General features: G+C 42.1%; 1 protein-coding gene across 1 annotated transcript in view; it reads left to right on the top strand.

Moving 5' to 3' along the window:
- The window catches only part of PRKAR2A (protein kinase cAMP-dependent type II regulatory subunit alpha), an 83854-nt gene extending 68548 nt beyond the window's left edge, over positions 1–15306 (top strand). Inside the window, exons 6-11 of the mRNA XM_082210373.1 lie at positions 489–642; positions 3392–3493; positions 4321–4395; positions 5519–5584; positions 9302–9440; positions 10964–15306. Of these exons, the coding sequence (XP_082066499.1) occupies positions 489–642; positions 3392–3493; positions 4321–4395; positions 5519–5584; positions 9302–9440; positions 10964–11097 (670 nt within the window). The 3' untranslated portion in view covers positions 11098–15306. The remainder of the gene's footprint in view (positions 1–488; positions 643–3391; positions 3494–4320; positions 4396–5518; positions 5585–9301; positions 9441–10963) is intronic.
- The last annotated feature ends 2275 nt before the right edge of the window (positions 15307–17581 follow it).

Genomic DNA, 17581 nt, shown 5'->3' with positions numbered 1-17581 from the left:
TTTCATGAAAAAATAAAGTCTCTACATCACTGATAGACACTGCGATATGTTAACATATTCCTTCTAAGGCATATATCACTATCCCATCTCAACTGTTCACTTAGTGTGTGCCTTCTGAGCAAGTAATTTTTTTATTTGCTTAAATTTCCTCATCTGTAAAACAGAAATAATAATGACCTACTTCAAAATATTATTCTGAGAGCAGTAAATAAAAAATATACAATATTTTGCAAATTATAAATATATATATAGCACTTGCAAGAGAAAAGGAATTCCAAATAAAGACCTAACACAGTGAAAAGGAAATAGCCAAGTTATTTTGAGGGCAGATCAGGATACATGTTGGCAGGGTATATTCTCTCCAAACCACAGAGGAGAGATTCGGAAATCATCTTATTTTATTCCTTGTGTTCTTGCCAAAGTTGAGTTTTTTTAGCAGTGTTATATTTGGTCTAATGCCCATGGTGTTTGTTTTCCCATCATTCTAGGGGATTGTATGATATTTTTGTAACACGAGATGGCCAAACTCGCTGTGTTGGCCGCTACGATAATCATGGCAGTTTTGGGGAACTGGCGTTGATGTACAACACTCCTAGAGCAGCGACAATTGTTGCCACAACAGAAGGATCCCTTTGGGGATTGGTAAGTTTATTTGGGGCGGGGTGGGAAAATATTCACATTTGGTTTGTTGTACTATTATAGGAATTATGTTTATCAGATGTTGTCCCCCTCCAATGGTTATATGCTATTCCTGGTTTTGGCAGGGCTTGCTATTATTTTCAAAATTGTGTATATTAGATCTATTGTAGCCTTTGCCATTTAGCAGTTAAGCTGTCGCATCACAGAATTCATTTATGATAACTCGCTTTCTGTACGAAAGGCTCACTGTACCAGATAGTCACTTCCTTGTAAGAGCTTTTACGTTCTTGGTGGACTGTTTTCTAAACACCAGTGTGGACTGGGAACTGACAGTACTGACTGCTGGCTAATTCATTTAATTTCATCTCACTGAGCTCATTTGCCTTTCCAACGAAAATTACCTAAGGCAGCATGTAAAAAACAAGATGGCTGATATTGCTTAAGGGAGTATTTGGTAGTCTTGGTTCCATGCCTAGTGGAAAATGTTTTTATTTTTGTTTTTTCTGCTCACACTTACCCATGTCATATTGCAAACCGCTTTTGAAAGCCTCATTTCCCAAAGTTATTTGCCACGCAGCACCAGGGACTGCTGTTCAAGAAACGAAAGCCAGAGTTCCCTTGGCATGTCAAACTAGAAATGCAATTATTTAGATCCCTGCTAGTATTAAATATAGCAGTTATTTGGTTCCAGTGAACAACTGCCTCTCTTGCACATCGGCTTTGGTATACCTACATATGGAGTTGGAAAATGCCTTCATAGATTCTCTTCTCCCCAAGAGGGGAGTGCAAAGAGCTCCTGAAGTGCGGTTCCCAAAGCTGACTGAGAGCATTGCTGCTTTTTTGGGGATACACTTACAAAATGAGGAACTTCCCTTCTAGCACTAATCTGCAGCTTGCTAATCTGGGATCACTTCATAGTTGCCTGCAATAATTTGCCTTGGTTGCTCTGACGTCATAGAACCCTTTGAAGTGTCATGGATTATGTGTATGTATGCTGTATCTACCAAGGTTCATGGCAACCAGTATTAAGTCCATCTGATAGGGATGGCTTTGATCAAACTCTGTACACCACTAAGCAGGTGCATCCTCCATTGTGGGCTTGGTCATTTGCTGCCACTTTCCCTTCTGTTAGTTGGAAATGACGATCTAAGTATTTGATACCAAATATGTTATACTATGTGAGTTTATGGATTAGAGGAGGGCAAAACGAAAGGTAGCATTTTATTCCAGATACCTTATCAGATGCATGATGTTACTTGTGAATCCATTTTAAAAACGAGTGTCCAAAATGTTGAAGAGAAATGAAAACAGCTTCACTGCCCATGCCCTCGACATGTTTGTTTCTTGGACATAAACTAGGTTTCTCCTTGATTATCTGCATTGCTTTCCGCTTCCCAGAGATTCTCTCTCCCATGCCTCTTTCCTTTCTCGAAATGCTGCCATCATGTTGGAGCAGCTTTCTCAATTACCTTACTTTGTCTCACAGCTGCTTATTAGGCCCTGGGGGCATTCTTGAATGACAGGCTCTCCCCACCACTGCCATACACTAGAGAAATTAAACATGAGCGGCATTGCAAGCCTGAGCTGACAAAAATGGGAAACTGAATTACTGTTTTCTGTAGTTATTGCACAGCCATTACAGATTCTGTCTTCTCTTGCCCCAGTGTACAGTTTACTGTTTCTGGAAAGATAACATAGCTATATATCCAGCTGCAAACGAATTCTTCCTTTCCAAACATATTAAGACACTCTTTTCTTTATCCAAGCAGTTGTTTTTGTTTCAGAGACTGGCTGTTTTCAGAATAATTTCCCTTTATGTTTTATTTCCAGGGCTGCAGTTCCATGATATTTGAGTGCATTTTCTTAATGTAATTATCAGTAACTAGGAAAGCAAGTTTGAGCTGGTCTTTTCAGGAGTTTATGTATTTCTGGGTTTTATATATTGCTTAATATTGAGAATTTCTAAGTGGTGTACATAAAACGTTAAAAAATGTTAAAGGAATAACAGTATGGCGTTAAGGCAGAGATAATAAACGTGGTGCAGGTTTCTCATTTGTTTGATTTTTATGCTTAATGTATATTTACCCCGCCCACCCCAAATTGTCTCCATCATCCATCCCATCTAGCTGCATCTGAGATGGTGATGCTCCCTCCATTATTGTGGCTGAGATAACTTGCCATTTGGCTTTTCTCCTCCCAGCATACTCCTGTGCAGTGGACATTGGGCCTGAATTTAATTTCCTCTTCCTTTTCTACCCCTTTTCCTTAATGTATTGCTTTTATCAAATGACAAGCTGCCATCTTAAACTGTGAACTGCCTTATGTGGATTTGCAGAAAGGTTGGCAAGTTTCATGTGGACATTTTAATTCCATATTTGGTATGCAGTTAATGGGTCCTTGTGAGCTGAGCTAAATAAATGTTTGCTCATTTTCAGCAAGCAGTTTTTGAATGTATCCTCTCTGCATCAGTCAAAGTGCATGTAGAGAAACCAGGTTAGGAAAGAGCCATTTCCCCCTCTCTTCTCTCTTCCTGTTTCCTCTCCAGTATTAACATTACTGTGTGGACATTTCAAAAGCTAGTACCAGAGCCCTGACTAGCAAAAAAATGTGACCCTTCTTACAAAGAATTGAAACGTAATTATAACTTTACAGGAATGAGTTCCTTGTTTCAATTGATATAGGTCCTTGTTTGACTAATTCAGATAGAAGTTGTCAGGGTAAATAACCTACACTTTAATGCTGCTTCTTAAAGGATCGAGTGACATTCAGAAGAATTATCGTGAAAAACAATGCAAGGAAAAGGAAGACGTATGAACTATTCATTGAGTCAGTGCCCATCCTTAAGTCACTGGAGGTAAAGTATTTTGTTGGAGGTGACCCATAAAGAATGATTAAAATTGATTTAGGGGCACTGCTATACTTAACTTTTCAGTGTTGTAAATATTCGGTGGGTGGCTGAGCCTGCCAGACTTGGATAGGACTTGTAACAGCAACTCCTTTAGAACCGCGCTGTATTTCTACATTAACTATTTCAGCCAGCCTTGCTACTTGTCTGGCAAATTCTCCCAAGGTGAGGAAAGGACAAATTATGCAGGACAAACTCTGCCGAGCTATGGAGGCTTTGTGTGGCTCTCTTCCCAATATTAAAGGGTTTCTAATGGGGAAATGCTAATGGAACCTTCAGAATGATGACGAGCTAACTGGCAGCTTGCGAAATGCTGTCACCAAGAGCTGTATGCGTGGTTCTCCCTATTGCCTTTCTAGTTACTAATTTAAAATGAAGGCAAAAGAGCTCTACATAGCGCTTTTGTGGTTGACACTGCTGTTTCGCTTTGGCTTCCAGGTATAGTAGAAGCAACAACAGGCATCAATTGCTGTGTCCAGTTTCATGATGTGGGGAGGGATGGAGAAGCAGATTTCCTTTGAGCTGTCAGAACTAAGGGAAGCAGTGGAAGAAGTAGGGTCGAGAGCAAGCATGGGTGACAAAAACAGTGAATGGGTGAACAGCCTATTGGCTATAAACTGCAATGCTGTTTTGGACAAAGCTATGCAAATAATACTGTGGGAAGGGTTTAACATATCCACTTATGGACACTTTGGTCACCTTGTTACAGCATTTGGTTAGGTTATGCCGGAGGAAGGATTATGGGAGGTGGAATTCATTTTCTCTTTCTGTTCCAGCCTTCAGAGCGAATGAAAATTGTTGATGTAATAGGGGAGAAAACATTTCAAGATGGGGAACGTATTATAGCTCAGGTATGTGGACACCGTTCTTCCACAACACACTCGTCTCATAATGTCAGGTTTAGCTTGACTTCATTATCAGCATGAACTGTTCTTCCCTGTTTTAGCTGATCATACCTACTTATGTTACCCAAACCAGCATACAGAAAGTAAAATGAATATAAGCCTTTAAGGTGACTGGTGTTCGGGTTTTAAGCAATGTGGCCATTTATGTGCACCTTTCTTCTTTCCTTGAACAAAGTGCTGTGGTATTGCTGTGGCACTTCATGGTTCTGCTGATGTACTTATTTGTCATTCAACCTGGATCTTTTATTTTCCCTCTATGCTGTTGTTTGCATTTTATAAATCCGGAACTTAGGGACGCGGGTGGCGCTGTGGATTAAACCACAGAGCCTAGGATTTGCCGATCAGAAGGTCGGCGGTTCGAATCCCCGCGACAGGGTGAGCTCCCGTTGCTCAGTCCCTGCTCCTGCCAGCCTAGCAGTTCGAAAGCACGTCAAAGTGCAAGTAGATAAATAGGTACCGCTCCGGCGGGAAGTTAAACGGCGTTTCCGTGCGCTGCTCTGGTTCGCCAGAAGTGGCTTAGTCATGCTGGCCACATGATCCGGAAGTTGTACGCCGGCTCCCTCAGCCAATAAAGCGAGATGCGCGCTGCAACCCCAGAGTCGGCCACAACTGGACCTAATGGTCAGGGGTCCCTTTACCTTTACCTTACTCCGGAACTTAGCACAATTGTGGTTTGATGCCAGTATTTGTACCAGTGATACTTTGAATTGGAATTCCCTCCCCCCCATGCAACTTAGGGAAATTTATATCAGAAAATGCCCCAGAGAGAGATAATTTAGTATGTTTATGTGTATTTAGTAAACAAAGAGTGGCTGGGGAAACCCAGCCAGATGGGCAGGGTATAAATAATAAATTATTATTATTATTATAGCTAACAACTTCAAAACCGTTAAGCTTGTCTAATATTTGATTTGCACATGGCATCCACTTGTTGTTACTAATGAACTTATGAAACCGAAATTATTCAGTGAAAAAATAAAGCAGTTGCAACACCACCACCCAAGTCAGTGGGCTGAACAGGGTTTCAGAAAACGCAAACAAATCTGAAAACAACTTCTTGTCTCCACAGGGTGATAAGGCAGACAGCTTTTACATTGTGGAATCTGGTGAAGTAAAGATCTTGATTAAAAGCAAGGTGAGTCCAAATACGCTGTGGTGCTGATTGGTTAAAATTTAGTAAATTCAAATATCAAGAAAAATGACCAGTAAAAAGCAATCATTTTCAAGAATCTTGCTATAAGAACTGCTCCTTATTTTACTCTAAAGTTACTATTGGGGTGGGAGGGTGGAGCAGGGAAGCAATTGTGTGAAGGTATTAACAGTTTCTTAGAATGCTGAAAGTTCATGTAGGCTGTGAGCAAGACCACTGCAAAGCCTTAAAGCTGTGAATTGCCATAGTTAGAAACATACATTGGTAAGAAAATCTAAGTTATCCTGTTGTGAAAAGGAATCCCTTTGACATTATATATGTATCTTTAAAGAAAGTACAGACTAGATTGTTGTTGTTTTTTAAACAAACAAACAAACAATTAAGCCTTTGCTAGTGAATTCTCAAGACTTAATATTATAGGGGGAAACGTACTGAGAGATTGCTGTTGCTTCCGTGTTACCTTGCACACAAATGGATTTGTGAAAATGTGTTTAAAATAAAGCAGTTAATATGCATTTGAATGGGAAAAGGTTAATGTACAGTACCAGGGAGAGAGTTCAGGGCTAATCTACAGAGAATGTCATTTTTGTGCAGCAATATTCTCTGTGTAGGAATGAGACATACACACTTACGTGTGAACAATCCATGCATGTGTCTCTTGTCACAAAACATATTCTAGACATACATTTTTATATGCACATTTTCTACACATAGCTTTCTTAATTAGTTTCACCTTACAGAAATACTTTTAGTATAAGAAGGAAAGTTATGTTTGAAATGGTATTAAAAATACATAGGAATTGTCCTATGTGAATTGGTCATTTAGATGCATTGTAAAGGAAATAATATACTATAAGTGACAGAAAACCATGGGGCTGGTTCACATACAGCTACCCTTCTGAAATTTGGCAGTATTTATCCCTTCAGAAGGGGCTACCAAGCCTGCAAATGTAATCTCATTTAGTATTTTTTTTAATGGTGTGTGTGTGTGTTCAACTTATGTATACCCAGCACAAAAACTCCTGGATCAATTTGTGTGGAAATTAGCATATTAATAATACTTTTGTTGTCAGTGTACAACCTGCGTACAATGAAATTAACCGATGTTTTATCTTGCCAGGCGCAGCTAATATGCCTGCAACTTTTATCCAATTCTGTTTTAAAAAGTAGTTTATCACATTTTTTAATTTCTCAAAATAGTGATTAGCTATGATTTTCCTGAATCTGGTTTGAAATTCAGATCTGAATCACACAGACGCTAAATAGGTCTTGAGTTAAATTGGGCTGTTTTCTGAAGCACTGAAACAGGGTCCAGACCAAAGCTTATGGCTTGTGCACACCTCTTGTTAAAAGCTCAGTGTTCTTAGATTGTTGCATTGTAATCTACAGACAAGAGAAAGGAGGAAGTGTTTGTACAGCAGAGAGGAGGAGAGAGGGTGTGCATGAACCCATCTCCCACTCCTACTGTTAAATCTGCTTTGGGCCACCATGCCAAAAGTTTTTCATATAAATTATACCGTATGCTGACAGTCACAATGTACCTTGGCTATCAACAAAATATATTATGTTTCCTAATGGAGCAGTATTAGAATGCAGTCAACAAAAATGCAATTTTCAATACCTTAGTGCTTTGCCTTCTCAGCAGTGCACTTATTGCTTTTGAGTGAAATCCATGTTCACATTATGCAGCTGCAGAGATCTTTTGAGGGGTCAAAGCCTCTTGTTAAGTCAGCCTTGATTTAAGTAGATAGGCGATAGCTGAGAGAACGACTGTGCAAATAGTATGCTAGAACACCCAGAACCTGCCTCTTACAGTGGCACTTTCCCTTAGAGAACCTGTTGTACTTTAATTCCTCCAAACATAACTGTACAGAATCCTCTAGCTAACAGTGAAATCTATCAATAGTTTCAATATCAATTTAATAATATTTTTTAGAAAACGGTTGTCATTGTATGGGTCCTAGCTGGACCGACCTCATTCCTCAGAGTCCTGTTGAAATAAATACTGTGTGTGCCAACTTTAAATGTATGTAGACCAGTGTTTCCCAACCGGTGTTCCGCGGCACACTAGTGTGCCGCGAGACGTTGCCTGGTGTGCCGTGGGAGGGAGGCGGGCGAGTCGGGCGGCGAGAGGCGGGGCGGCGGCGGCGAGGAAGAAGAAGAAGAGTTTGGATTTGATATCCCGCCTTTCACTCCCCTTCAGGAGTCTCAAAGCGGCTAACATTCTCCTTTCCCTTCCTCCCCCACAACAAACACTCTGTGAGGTGAGTGGGGCTGAGAGACTTCACAGAAGCGTGACTGGCCCAAGGTCACCCAGCAGCTGCGTGTGGAGGAGCAGAGACGCGAACCCAGTTTCCCAGATTACGTGACTACCGCTCTTAACCACTACACCACCCAGCGCGGGGCTCTCGCCGTCTTCCTGCCTGGCTGCCTGCGTGGCGCTGACGTCACGGGGCTGTAACGTGCCCCACATAGGCACGCTTAGACCCTGGCTAGGAAGCGCCTTTGCCCTTGCCTTTTGCTCTCCTTACTTCCAGAAAGCTGGGCTGGTCGCCCGCTCCTCTCGGCGGCGGGAAGTGGTGCCGCTGGGAGCTCCGGGAGGCGGCGGAGCGGCGCCGTGGGCCGGGAAGCCCCTCTCCGTCGGGGCCGGCAGGCGGCTGCCGCTGCTGGTGCTGTACAGCCTGGTGCTGGCGATGCCTTCGGAGCCGCCTCCGCGGCTGCGCGGGAACTCCTTGAGCGAGCGGCTCAGCTGCTTGCCTTTGCTGCGGAAAACCTCGTGCTTGTAGGTGCCGCTGGCTTGCGGCGTCGGCGCCGCGCTCTTGGGCAGCGGCTGCAGCGTGCGCTCCGTCCTGCCGGGCTCGTTGGTGAAGTGGACGGGCCTCAGGAAGCAGATGTCGATGCTGGACTCGGACGAGGCCGGCGAGCACGCTTCGAAGGCGGGCAGGTTCCGCAGCGGCTCCACCTCCTCGTAAGGGTCGCCCCGGTACTCGAAGCCCTCGTAGTCCGGCACGAAGCCGGAGCTGTCCTGCAGGAGGTCCGCCGCCGAGGCCCGTCGACGGGGCCGCTTGCGGTTGCCGTCGGGGCCCGTCGAAGGAGGCGCGCTGCTGCCGCCGTACTCCAGGTCCGGGAGGGCGTGCAGGGAGGCGGCCAGAGCTTTCAGGTTGTGCTCGCTGAGCTGAGAGGGCGCCAGGTCGTGCTCGGGCCGCCGCCCGTCCATTTCCCACTCGCAAGGGGAAGCGCCTTGCAGGCCGTCGAGGCCTTGCTGGGGGCTCGCTTTCATGTGGGACCTCGAGTGCCTTGGAAGGGAGACCAATCAGTGTCAGATTTAGGTATAAGCTAAACAAGCTATAGCAACCATTACCTTCTATGCTGTTACTATTTTTTTATTTTTTTTTTACATAGGTAAAAAGTGACCTTTCCCCATCTGGCATGGTGGTGTGCCTCGAGATTTTTTTTCATGAAACAAGTGTGCCTTTGCCCAAAAAAGGTTGGGAAACACTGATGTAGACCATGCTGCCTTCCAGCCTTCTTTGAGAGCAGAGTTTTACAGTGAGGGCACCACCACAGAAAAGACTCTGTAGCTTGTGCTACTTCAGTCTGATAGCCATGGAATTGACAGCAGGGCACTCAAGTAGTGTCGCTGCATAGAAGGGTTTGAAGGGGAACAAGAATCACTTCTAAGTGTTAATGTTTCTAATGCAGACCGTCACAGGCAAGGACGCAAACCAAGAGGTGGAGATTGCTCGATGTGAAAAAGGACAGTATTTTGGAGAACTTGCACTTGTTACCAACAAACCCAGAGCAGCCTCTGCCTATGCAGTTGGGGAGGTCAAATGTTTAGGTAAGAACTCTTTCTCTCTCCTTGTATGTGTTCTTCCTGATCAAGTACCACCAGCAGCTCCATTTCCTCTACACTTCTGTTTGGATCCATAATCTTTTTGTTCAGGTACCTCATTATTATTATTATTATTATTATTATTATTATTATTATTATTATTTAAAGGTAAAGAGACCCCTGATCATTAGGCCCCGTCATGGATGACTCTGGGGTTGCGGCACTCATCTTGTTTTATTGGCCAAGGGAGCCAGCGTACAGCTTCCGGGACATGTGGCAGCATGACTAAGCTGCTTCTGGCGAACCAGAGCAGCGCACGGAGGTGCCGTTTACCTTCCCGCTGGAGTGGTACCTATTTATCTACTTGCGCTTCATGCTTTCGAACTGCTATGTTGGCAGGAGCAGGAACCAAGCAACGGGAGCTCACTCCATCGCGGGGATTCGAACTGCCCACCTTCTGATCGGCAAGCCCTAGACTCTGTGGTTTAACCCACAGCGGCACCCACTTACTATTTATTAAATTTATATACCACCCTTCATCAAGAGATTCCAGGGCGGTTCAAAGAATAAAATACCACAGCACCACCAGTGAGAAAATCAGTTCCATTGAGTTTCTAGCTCTTTTCCCTGTGAAGAAAATCTTGAAAAAATGTCAGCATCTTTCTTAAAGGGTCCAATATGTTACAATTGTGATGTTTGAGTTGACCCACTGCATAGCATTTGGTGATCCCAGCTGGTTAGATTGCTAGCAAAAGGAGATGTGCTATGCAATGATTTGTTTCCAAGGACTTGTTTTCTTTCCTTGGCAAGTACCTGTGTTTAGGCCTGTTTACATAATTTGAATCCGAAGTGAATTTGAGGCCTTGATTTCTTCATCCAAGACGGTAACTTGGAAGTTCAGTCAGTGATGCCTAGTAAAATTAAAAGTTTCCTGATTCGTCACTCTTGGGTGAATGACTACATTCGTTTCCATAATAGGAGGCAGTGAATGGACTTCAGTTTTATGGACAAATATGCTGACTTGTGAGTGAACCAAGTCAGTCGTAGATGGAATGAACACTCTGTAATTCCTTTCCAATATTATATTATTTATTATTTTAAACCAGCCACCAATTTAAAATCCCAGGGCAGTTTATAGTAAATCAGTTAAAACAATAAAATTCAGGTTTACAACCATAAAAAGCAAAGAATTAAGTTAACATTGATGAACAGCAATGCAGCTTTGTTAAAATAACAATACAAACAACAACAACAAATTTATTATTTATACCCCGCCCATCTGACTGGGCTCAGCTACTCTGGGCGGCTCCCAACAGAAATTAAAAACACGATCAAACATTAAAAACTTCCCTAAAAACAGGTGACTGCTCTTGGAGCAACCATAAAAACCTCAAGGAACAATATCTCCCTGTTTTCCTGGTTGACTTGTTCTACTTCCAGTTTTCTTTGGAGGTGCAGGTGGGGCCGGGGATTTCCCTTGAAGTCTATTTTGATGCATTCTTTCCATGTCTCCCTGTGTTTCTGTGCAGTTATGGATGTGCAAGCATTCGAAAGGTTACTTGGGCCCTGCATGGACATTATGAAGAGGAATATAACCCATTACGAAGAGCAGCTGGTAGCGTTGTTTGGTTCTAGCTTGGACCTGACCCATCCAGGCAACTAGGCACAGAGTACCTTAGTGCCTTCTCAGTTCAAGACACAGAAAAGTCTCCTATTAGCAACAGCGCAGCACCACACAAATGAAAGAAGGACACTATGGGACAGTGGCTGTTGGTGTCTTCTTGGGCATTTTTTTAGAAACCTACATAGGTCTCAGCACAGCTGGACAGGTCAAGGTTTGCTCCAGGCCTCTGCTTTGCTGCTGCTGAAATTTCATTATTAGACCTAGCTTACTGCTGAGTCTCTTAATCCTCCTTTCACTTTGCTTGATTCAGAATGGCATGTCTCTCCAACAATTCAAGTGCCTGATACGAAAGATGTGGAGCTCTCTTATTTGTTCTTGTTTTAAAAAAAATCATTGCGAGAGAAAACTTTGTAATTGTGATTTGGAATAGCAGGTGGCTCTTCCTTCTTTCAGGGACAGCTACCTCCTTACAGTATCTTCCTTTTGACGTTTCCTCCCCCCGACAGAGTATCAATCTGCTTTTAATACAGATGTTGTACTTGGATTTGAAATAGTTGATAATGTCAAGGGCATGGGAAGATTTCGGAGCTAGCGAGTTCTGAGGTTTCCCTGCCATCTGCTGCAAATAGCAGGTACTGCAGCTTCTAAGGCTTCTGGGTCCAAGGGTGGACCTACTCCAGCCGATGAATAATGAAGCAAAATACTGAATTCTGAGCAGTATCTAGCAGAAAATGGAATTAGGTTTTTTTTTATATTTTTAGGCTACAGTGAATTTGAATATTAGGTCAAGGGATCCAGTGGCCAGAAGTGTTGCAACAATATTGTCCTCCAAAAGTTGACCTGTTTTCTTGATTAAGACTTAATCTGTGGTCTGATGGGAAACAGAAGTGCGTAACCCAAGTTCCTGTTTGTGGGGATTCTTTACACACTTCAATTTTGCATGGCACTGCCCTGCGCAGAATCAGTTTTAATGCTCTTTTTTAAAGGAGGGTTGGTTTTTTTTGTAACTTATATTTATGTACTTAAGGGGCTCCCTTCTACTGTAATATTTTACAGCATTCTTTAACAAAATTAGGTATATACTTTCCAGTTGCCAAGTCTGTTTGCAAAATCATTTTTGGAAACTTACTTCAAACGAGAATGATTTCTTTAAAAAAAAAAAAAAAAGAAACCTAAAATGAAAAAAATCTCATTCCCTGAACAATTGATGTTGTGGCTGGAGGGATCTTTTGAGCTCAGATTCAGTTAACTACATTTCTCCAAAACACTTCCTAAGTCAGCAGCATTTTTTTAAAAAAAGTATCTTCTTTCTATCTTACTGCTTACTTAAAATAATTAGCAACATCCAGTGATGTTCACCACCTGTGCGATGAAAATCTGCTTGCACACTAGAACTTGGGATTTTCTCTTCTCCCTCTTTTTATCCCTTGTGCACTCCCCCTCAAAATCTGCTCTGGCAATTCCCCCAACCCTCCGGAGCAGATTTTGGGAGAGAGGAAGGAAAAGCCCTGTTTCTTGTGGGGCCTCCTGCTCTCACTATATTTGATCTTGGCCAAAAATTTGGATTAAGTGTTATCCAAGTATTATATCTACAGCCATTAGATTTTAAAACAATTCTCTTTATTGCATTAGAAAGAACATTCTTAAGGAAAAAGTTTTGGAACCAGGAAGTAGTCATTTTGCTTTGACTATTTCATTATCAGTGTTTCTCAGTGTGTTATAAACATGACTATTTTGGAGAGAGATTTTCACTAATTATGGATTTGCAATGATAGATTAAAACCTTTTACTCATTGTGGCTCAGCCATTTAAACCTGAAATAATTCCACCATTCATAATTCCTCCTTCTTGGCAATGCCGCAGATCCAAACCACAAATTAGCTCATAGTAGCCATTTCCCAATTTGTCTCATTTTTATGTTTTTACATTAGCAATTTAAGACATAATTTTTAATACGTTGTTGAATCAGGGAATGATACTGTACTAGCTTGAAGGCAAAAGGACTTTTTTAATGTAATGAAAGCCAATGGAAAAGACGTCCAAGCTCTGGTGATTGTATCCTGCGTTTCTTCCCCCAACACCTCCATTTCAGCTGTGCGTTCTCTGCTTGTAGGAGACAGGTTTGCTACAAAAGCCCAGAAGAAAAACATGCTTCATTCATCTTAAGATTTTACACCAAAGATATTGTTTTTCATTGTAGGATTTTCAGTGTGTAAACTTCTTTTAGGTTGTGGATCTAATTAAGGGGATTGGTTGAAAAAGGTCACTGTGGAGCCTTTGTAAGCTGAGTTGAGCAGGTATGCATTCAAGCCATTCTCAAGTTTTCCTTAAGATTTTGTCAAATTTCAGGTGAGCCAAATTCCTTCTAGACCCACAGTTCCAGCCAGTAGAGGCCTTCCCTTCTTATGCTGAGCACTTATTCACTGGAACCCTGCTGGCGTTTGTCTTTGTCCTATATAACATTGCTTTATAGTTCTTAACACGTTACTCAAAATGGCACCTTCTCAACCTGGCCAAGCTGAAGTTCTGGGGTTCTGTTTGTTAGAGTTTTGTAGAGGATTCTGCTGCATTAGAAAGAAAAGACAGGGAAGGGAAATGGCTTTACAGGAAGTAGAGTGGGTGAGGGCCAGACTAGCTATACTGATCTATAGACTACCTGCTGAAAATTATTTTCTATACTTTACTGAAAGCAGGCAAGTTGAAGGGCTCAAATGCACAATCCCAAAATTGGACGTTCCTTTTTGTGCAAAACTGATTTATCTCCGTGTGTTTATGGATGGTGGACTGGTCATATGACTCACTATCAAGAGCCACAGTTTTCTGGTGTTCCTGTGATAAGTTGTGTGGGAATTCCAGCTGAACATTCAAGGAGGACAGTCTTCTTTCTTTGGCTGGATTTAAACGCAAGTCCAGTTTGTAGCCGTGTGGATTGCTCCTCGCACTGAAGACATCAACATTACTTTTAAAATGAGCCATTTTTTATATGTCTGAGTGGTAATGATTTGGCTATTTGTAAAATGATGTATTGTGAAATACTTAGAGTGAAAGATACTTGGACGAATCATGTTGACATCTACTATTTCCCCTTCATGCCTCCGTCCCCAGTCTCCCTGGAGTCTAGCAATATTGACCGAGAGTGGTTCAGCTCCCATTTTTTGATCACTGCTTTACCATAGCTGCATTAACTCCTTATGACATTGGAACGTATTTTAAGAATTTTGTTTCTGCTTCTGGTATTGCTCTTTATCAAGGGGGGAAAGAAATCTGCGAATAGTTTGCGTATGATCACTGGTGATGTCTAGCTTTAATAAGAGAACTCAGCAGCAAAGTGACTAATGAGAGTGATATCTCTTCATATGGTCCTTTTTTAAAACAACAACACCAACAACACAGCTTTCTGCTTGTCATTTTTGAGGCTGGTAGGAAGAGCTTACAGTGTCCCTGTGTTATACTTCTGTTAATGTCACAGCACAAATTTCACTAAATGTATGTAAGAAATGAAATGTTGATATGTGAAGTGCAGGTTTGCAGAGGAGAAAAGGTAACCCCCTTTAAATGCCATTTTCTTTTCAGTTGTTATTGACACGTATTTGTATACTAGTCTTGCCAAAAATACAACTTTTCTGGGTCTGGCCCCCCCGTTATATTTTGTTGTGAGTACTGCTGGTGAAGTCGGTGTGTTCCAGTTGCTCAACCACATGATTCATTTGAAGAGGCCTTCTCTCTGTGTGGTTTCTCCCTGTACAGGCTGTAGGACTATGTTGCGCCTTGATCACCCAGGAAGCAGAAAACGGTCCCAAATCTCTTAGGCACGTGGCACAAATTTTCTGAGCCTATCTAAATCTTAAACCATGTGCTATGAATGCTTTTCTCCGGTCACAAAGGTAATTTCAATTTTGCTTAAAAATGCTACCTCAAGGCTCCAAGTGCTGTAAATGTGTCTTGCCTGTGAGAATTCCACAAACTGGTTATGATGAGTTCTGTTGCATTAAGTATGTGGGATGTTCTCTTGGGTTTTTTAAATCTGTTGGGGAGGGGCCTGTTTTAACTCATTTTTACAGCTAATATTTGATTATTTTTTTTGTCCTTGTTTTGTTTTCAAAAAGTGTGGGCAGATTTGCAGAGGGATCAGTTCTTGCACTATAGTATTGCCCAAGGTGGGGGAGAGTACACCCGCCATATGAGATGCTGGTGGCAATCTGATCTGGGGTTTGACTACACTTCCGACTAATAAAACCTGACATGCCATGTCCAGCCTTCCTGATTACCTTCTTGTGTGTCTTCATCTGCTTTTCAAACTTCAGCGAACGTGATCCTTACCCACGCTTACAAATTAAAAGAGACAATTCAGCTTGAGCCATGTGCAGTACTGAATACAGGCAATACCGAAAGGTCATGGCTGCTTGGGGCAATAAGTCTTGAGGGGAGAGGAAGGACCGTTGCGTAGTGGAAGCAGGCATGCTTTGCATGCAGAGAAGGTCCCTAGTCAAATTCTTGGCATCTCCAGGTTAAAAAGTCTCAGGTGGCAGGTGCTAGGAAAGACCTTTCAGTCTGATACACACTGGGCAGTCATTGCCAGACAGAGTACATACTTCTGGGTTGGATGGACCAGTAGCCTGACCCGGCGCAGCCCTCCTGAGATCACTTGGATTGCAGGTCAGAAACAGGTGCTCAAATGCTCTTGCATGTCACACTCCTTGCAAACGGGAATCTAGCAGACAGGAAAAGCTGCATGGGCGGGGAATAAACAAAATTATTATTATTATTATTATTATTATTATTATTATTATTATTACAGTGGTGCCTCGCAAGACGAAATTAATCCATTCCACGAGTCTCTTCGTCTAGCGGTTTTTTCGTCTTGCGAAGCAACCCTATTAGTGGATTAGCGCTATTAGCGGTTTAGCGGCTATTAAAGGCTTAGCGGCTATTGAAGGCTTAGTGGATTAGCGGCTAAAAGGCTATTAGCGGCTTAGCGGCTTAGAAAAAGGGGGGGAGCGAAAAAAAATTGGAACACTTGCAAGACGTTTTCTTCTTGCAAAGCAAGCCCATAGGGAAAATCGTCTTGCGAAGCAGCTCAAAAACGGAAAACCCTTTCGTCTAACGGGTTTTCTGTCTTGCGAGGCATTCGTCTTGCGGGGCACCACTGTATTATTATTTCTAGCCCCCACAGTCATAGAGACGCTTTCAAAAGTCAGTCTTGCGCTACTCTCAACTTAGGTTGAACACCTGGCTTACTAACTCAATTGTTCTTCCACAGACCCATGTTTTTACGTGTTACTTTCTCCAGAATTTGCATTTGGGTTTTTATGCCAGAGGAATCATTAAACTGTGCAGGTGGAATAACTCGTTCAGTGTCTGGCTAATAAATGAAGGTTACAGAACAGCAGATTTTTATTTTAGTTATAAATTTATTTGCAGGAGAAACTGTAGCTATTATAGAGGGTCTATTTATGAATCATAAGGTAATGTCTTACGCCACAATAAAAAAGGCATAAACCTCAGTGCATTAGAATCCACCAGCTGCATGAAATAATATCCTAAGTTGGGTGTGGGTGTGGGTGTTTCTGGTTGTTTGACTGGCTGGCATCTGTCTGTCTCAAGAGAATGAAGAAGAAAAGTAAGCAGTAACATCAGAGAGGAAAGAAATGCAAAGAATAAAGGTGGTAATAATTACGTTAAAGTTTAATTTTGTTAAAAAATATTATTCACAATTCACAAAGCAACATTAACACAAACACCCTACCATTGGTTAGCTAATTAACACCTTTTGAGGATTAAAGACCATTTCCTTAGGCCACTGGGATGATAGAATTAAAATCTTGATAAATTGTAATTCACCAAATTCACCCTACAATCTTTCTCTGAAGTTCCTTTATTCAAGCATGACCACCTTAAGGTGAGTAACAGTATTCTGTGAGGTTGAAGCATTGTATGAATTTTGCCACAGATTGGACACTTGATTCTAGAGTCCTTGCCTTGAAAAGTTCAAATATTTGCAAACCAGTGGAAGATACCATTGTTCTTATTTGTTTAAAAATTTTCAGTCCCACCTTCCCACTACAATAAGTCCTGAAAGCAGTTGGTGACGGAGGAAAGCAGAATGTCAGAGAAGGATCTGAAATATTTTCCTTGAAGCTTGAATTTGTTTTATTCTGGATTGTTTTATTCAATATTTTATGTAAACCGGTTTGAGATTTGTTCTTTTAAATGCAAAGCAGCATAGAAATGAAATCAACAACAACAACAACAACAACAATCATCCTACAGGGGCGGGGAATGGCATCTAGACATTGCATTATGACGACTGTAACATAGGTTTAAGGTGCCATTAGATTATATACAGTGGTACCTCGGGATGTGAACAGGATTCGATCCGGAGCCCCATTCGCATCCTGAATGGAACGTAAGATGTGACTGCGCGTGCGCCGCGTTTTGCCGCTTCCACGCATGCGCGTGATGTCATTTTGAGCGTCTGCATGAGCGCGAAACCCAGAAGTAACACTCTCCGTTACTTCCGGTT

Source organism: Podarcis vaucheri, assembly GCF_965113315.1.
Source record: "Podarcis vaucheri genome assembly, chromosome: 2".
NCBI classification, from domain to species: Eukaryota; Metazoa; Chordata; class Lepidosauria; order Squamata; family Lacertidae; genus Podarcis; species Podarcis vaucheri.
Note: the sequence above shows the minus strand (reverse complement) of the source record. Positions and strands in the feature narration are given on the sequence as shown.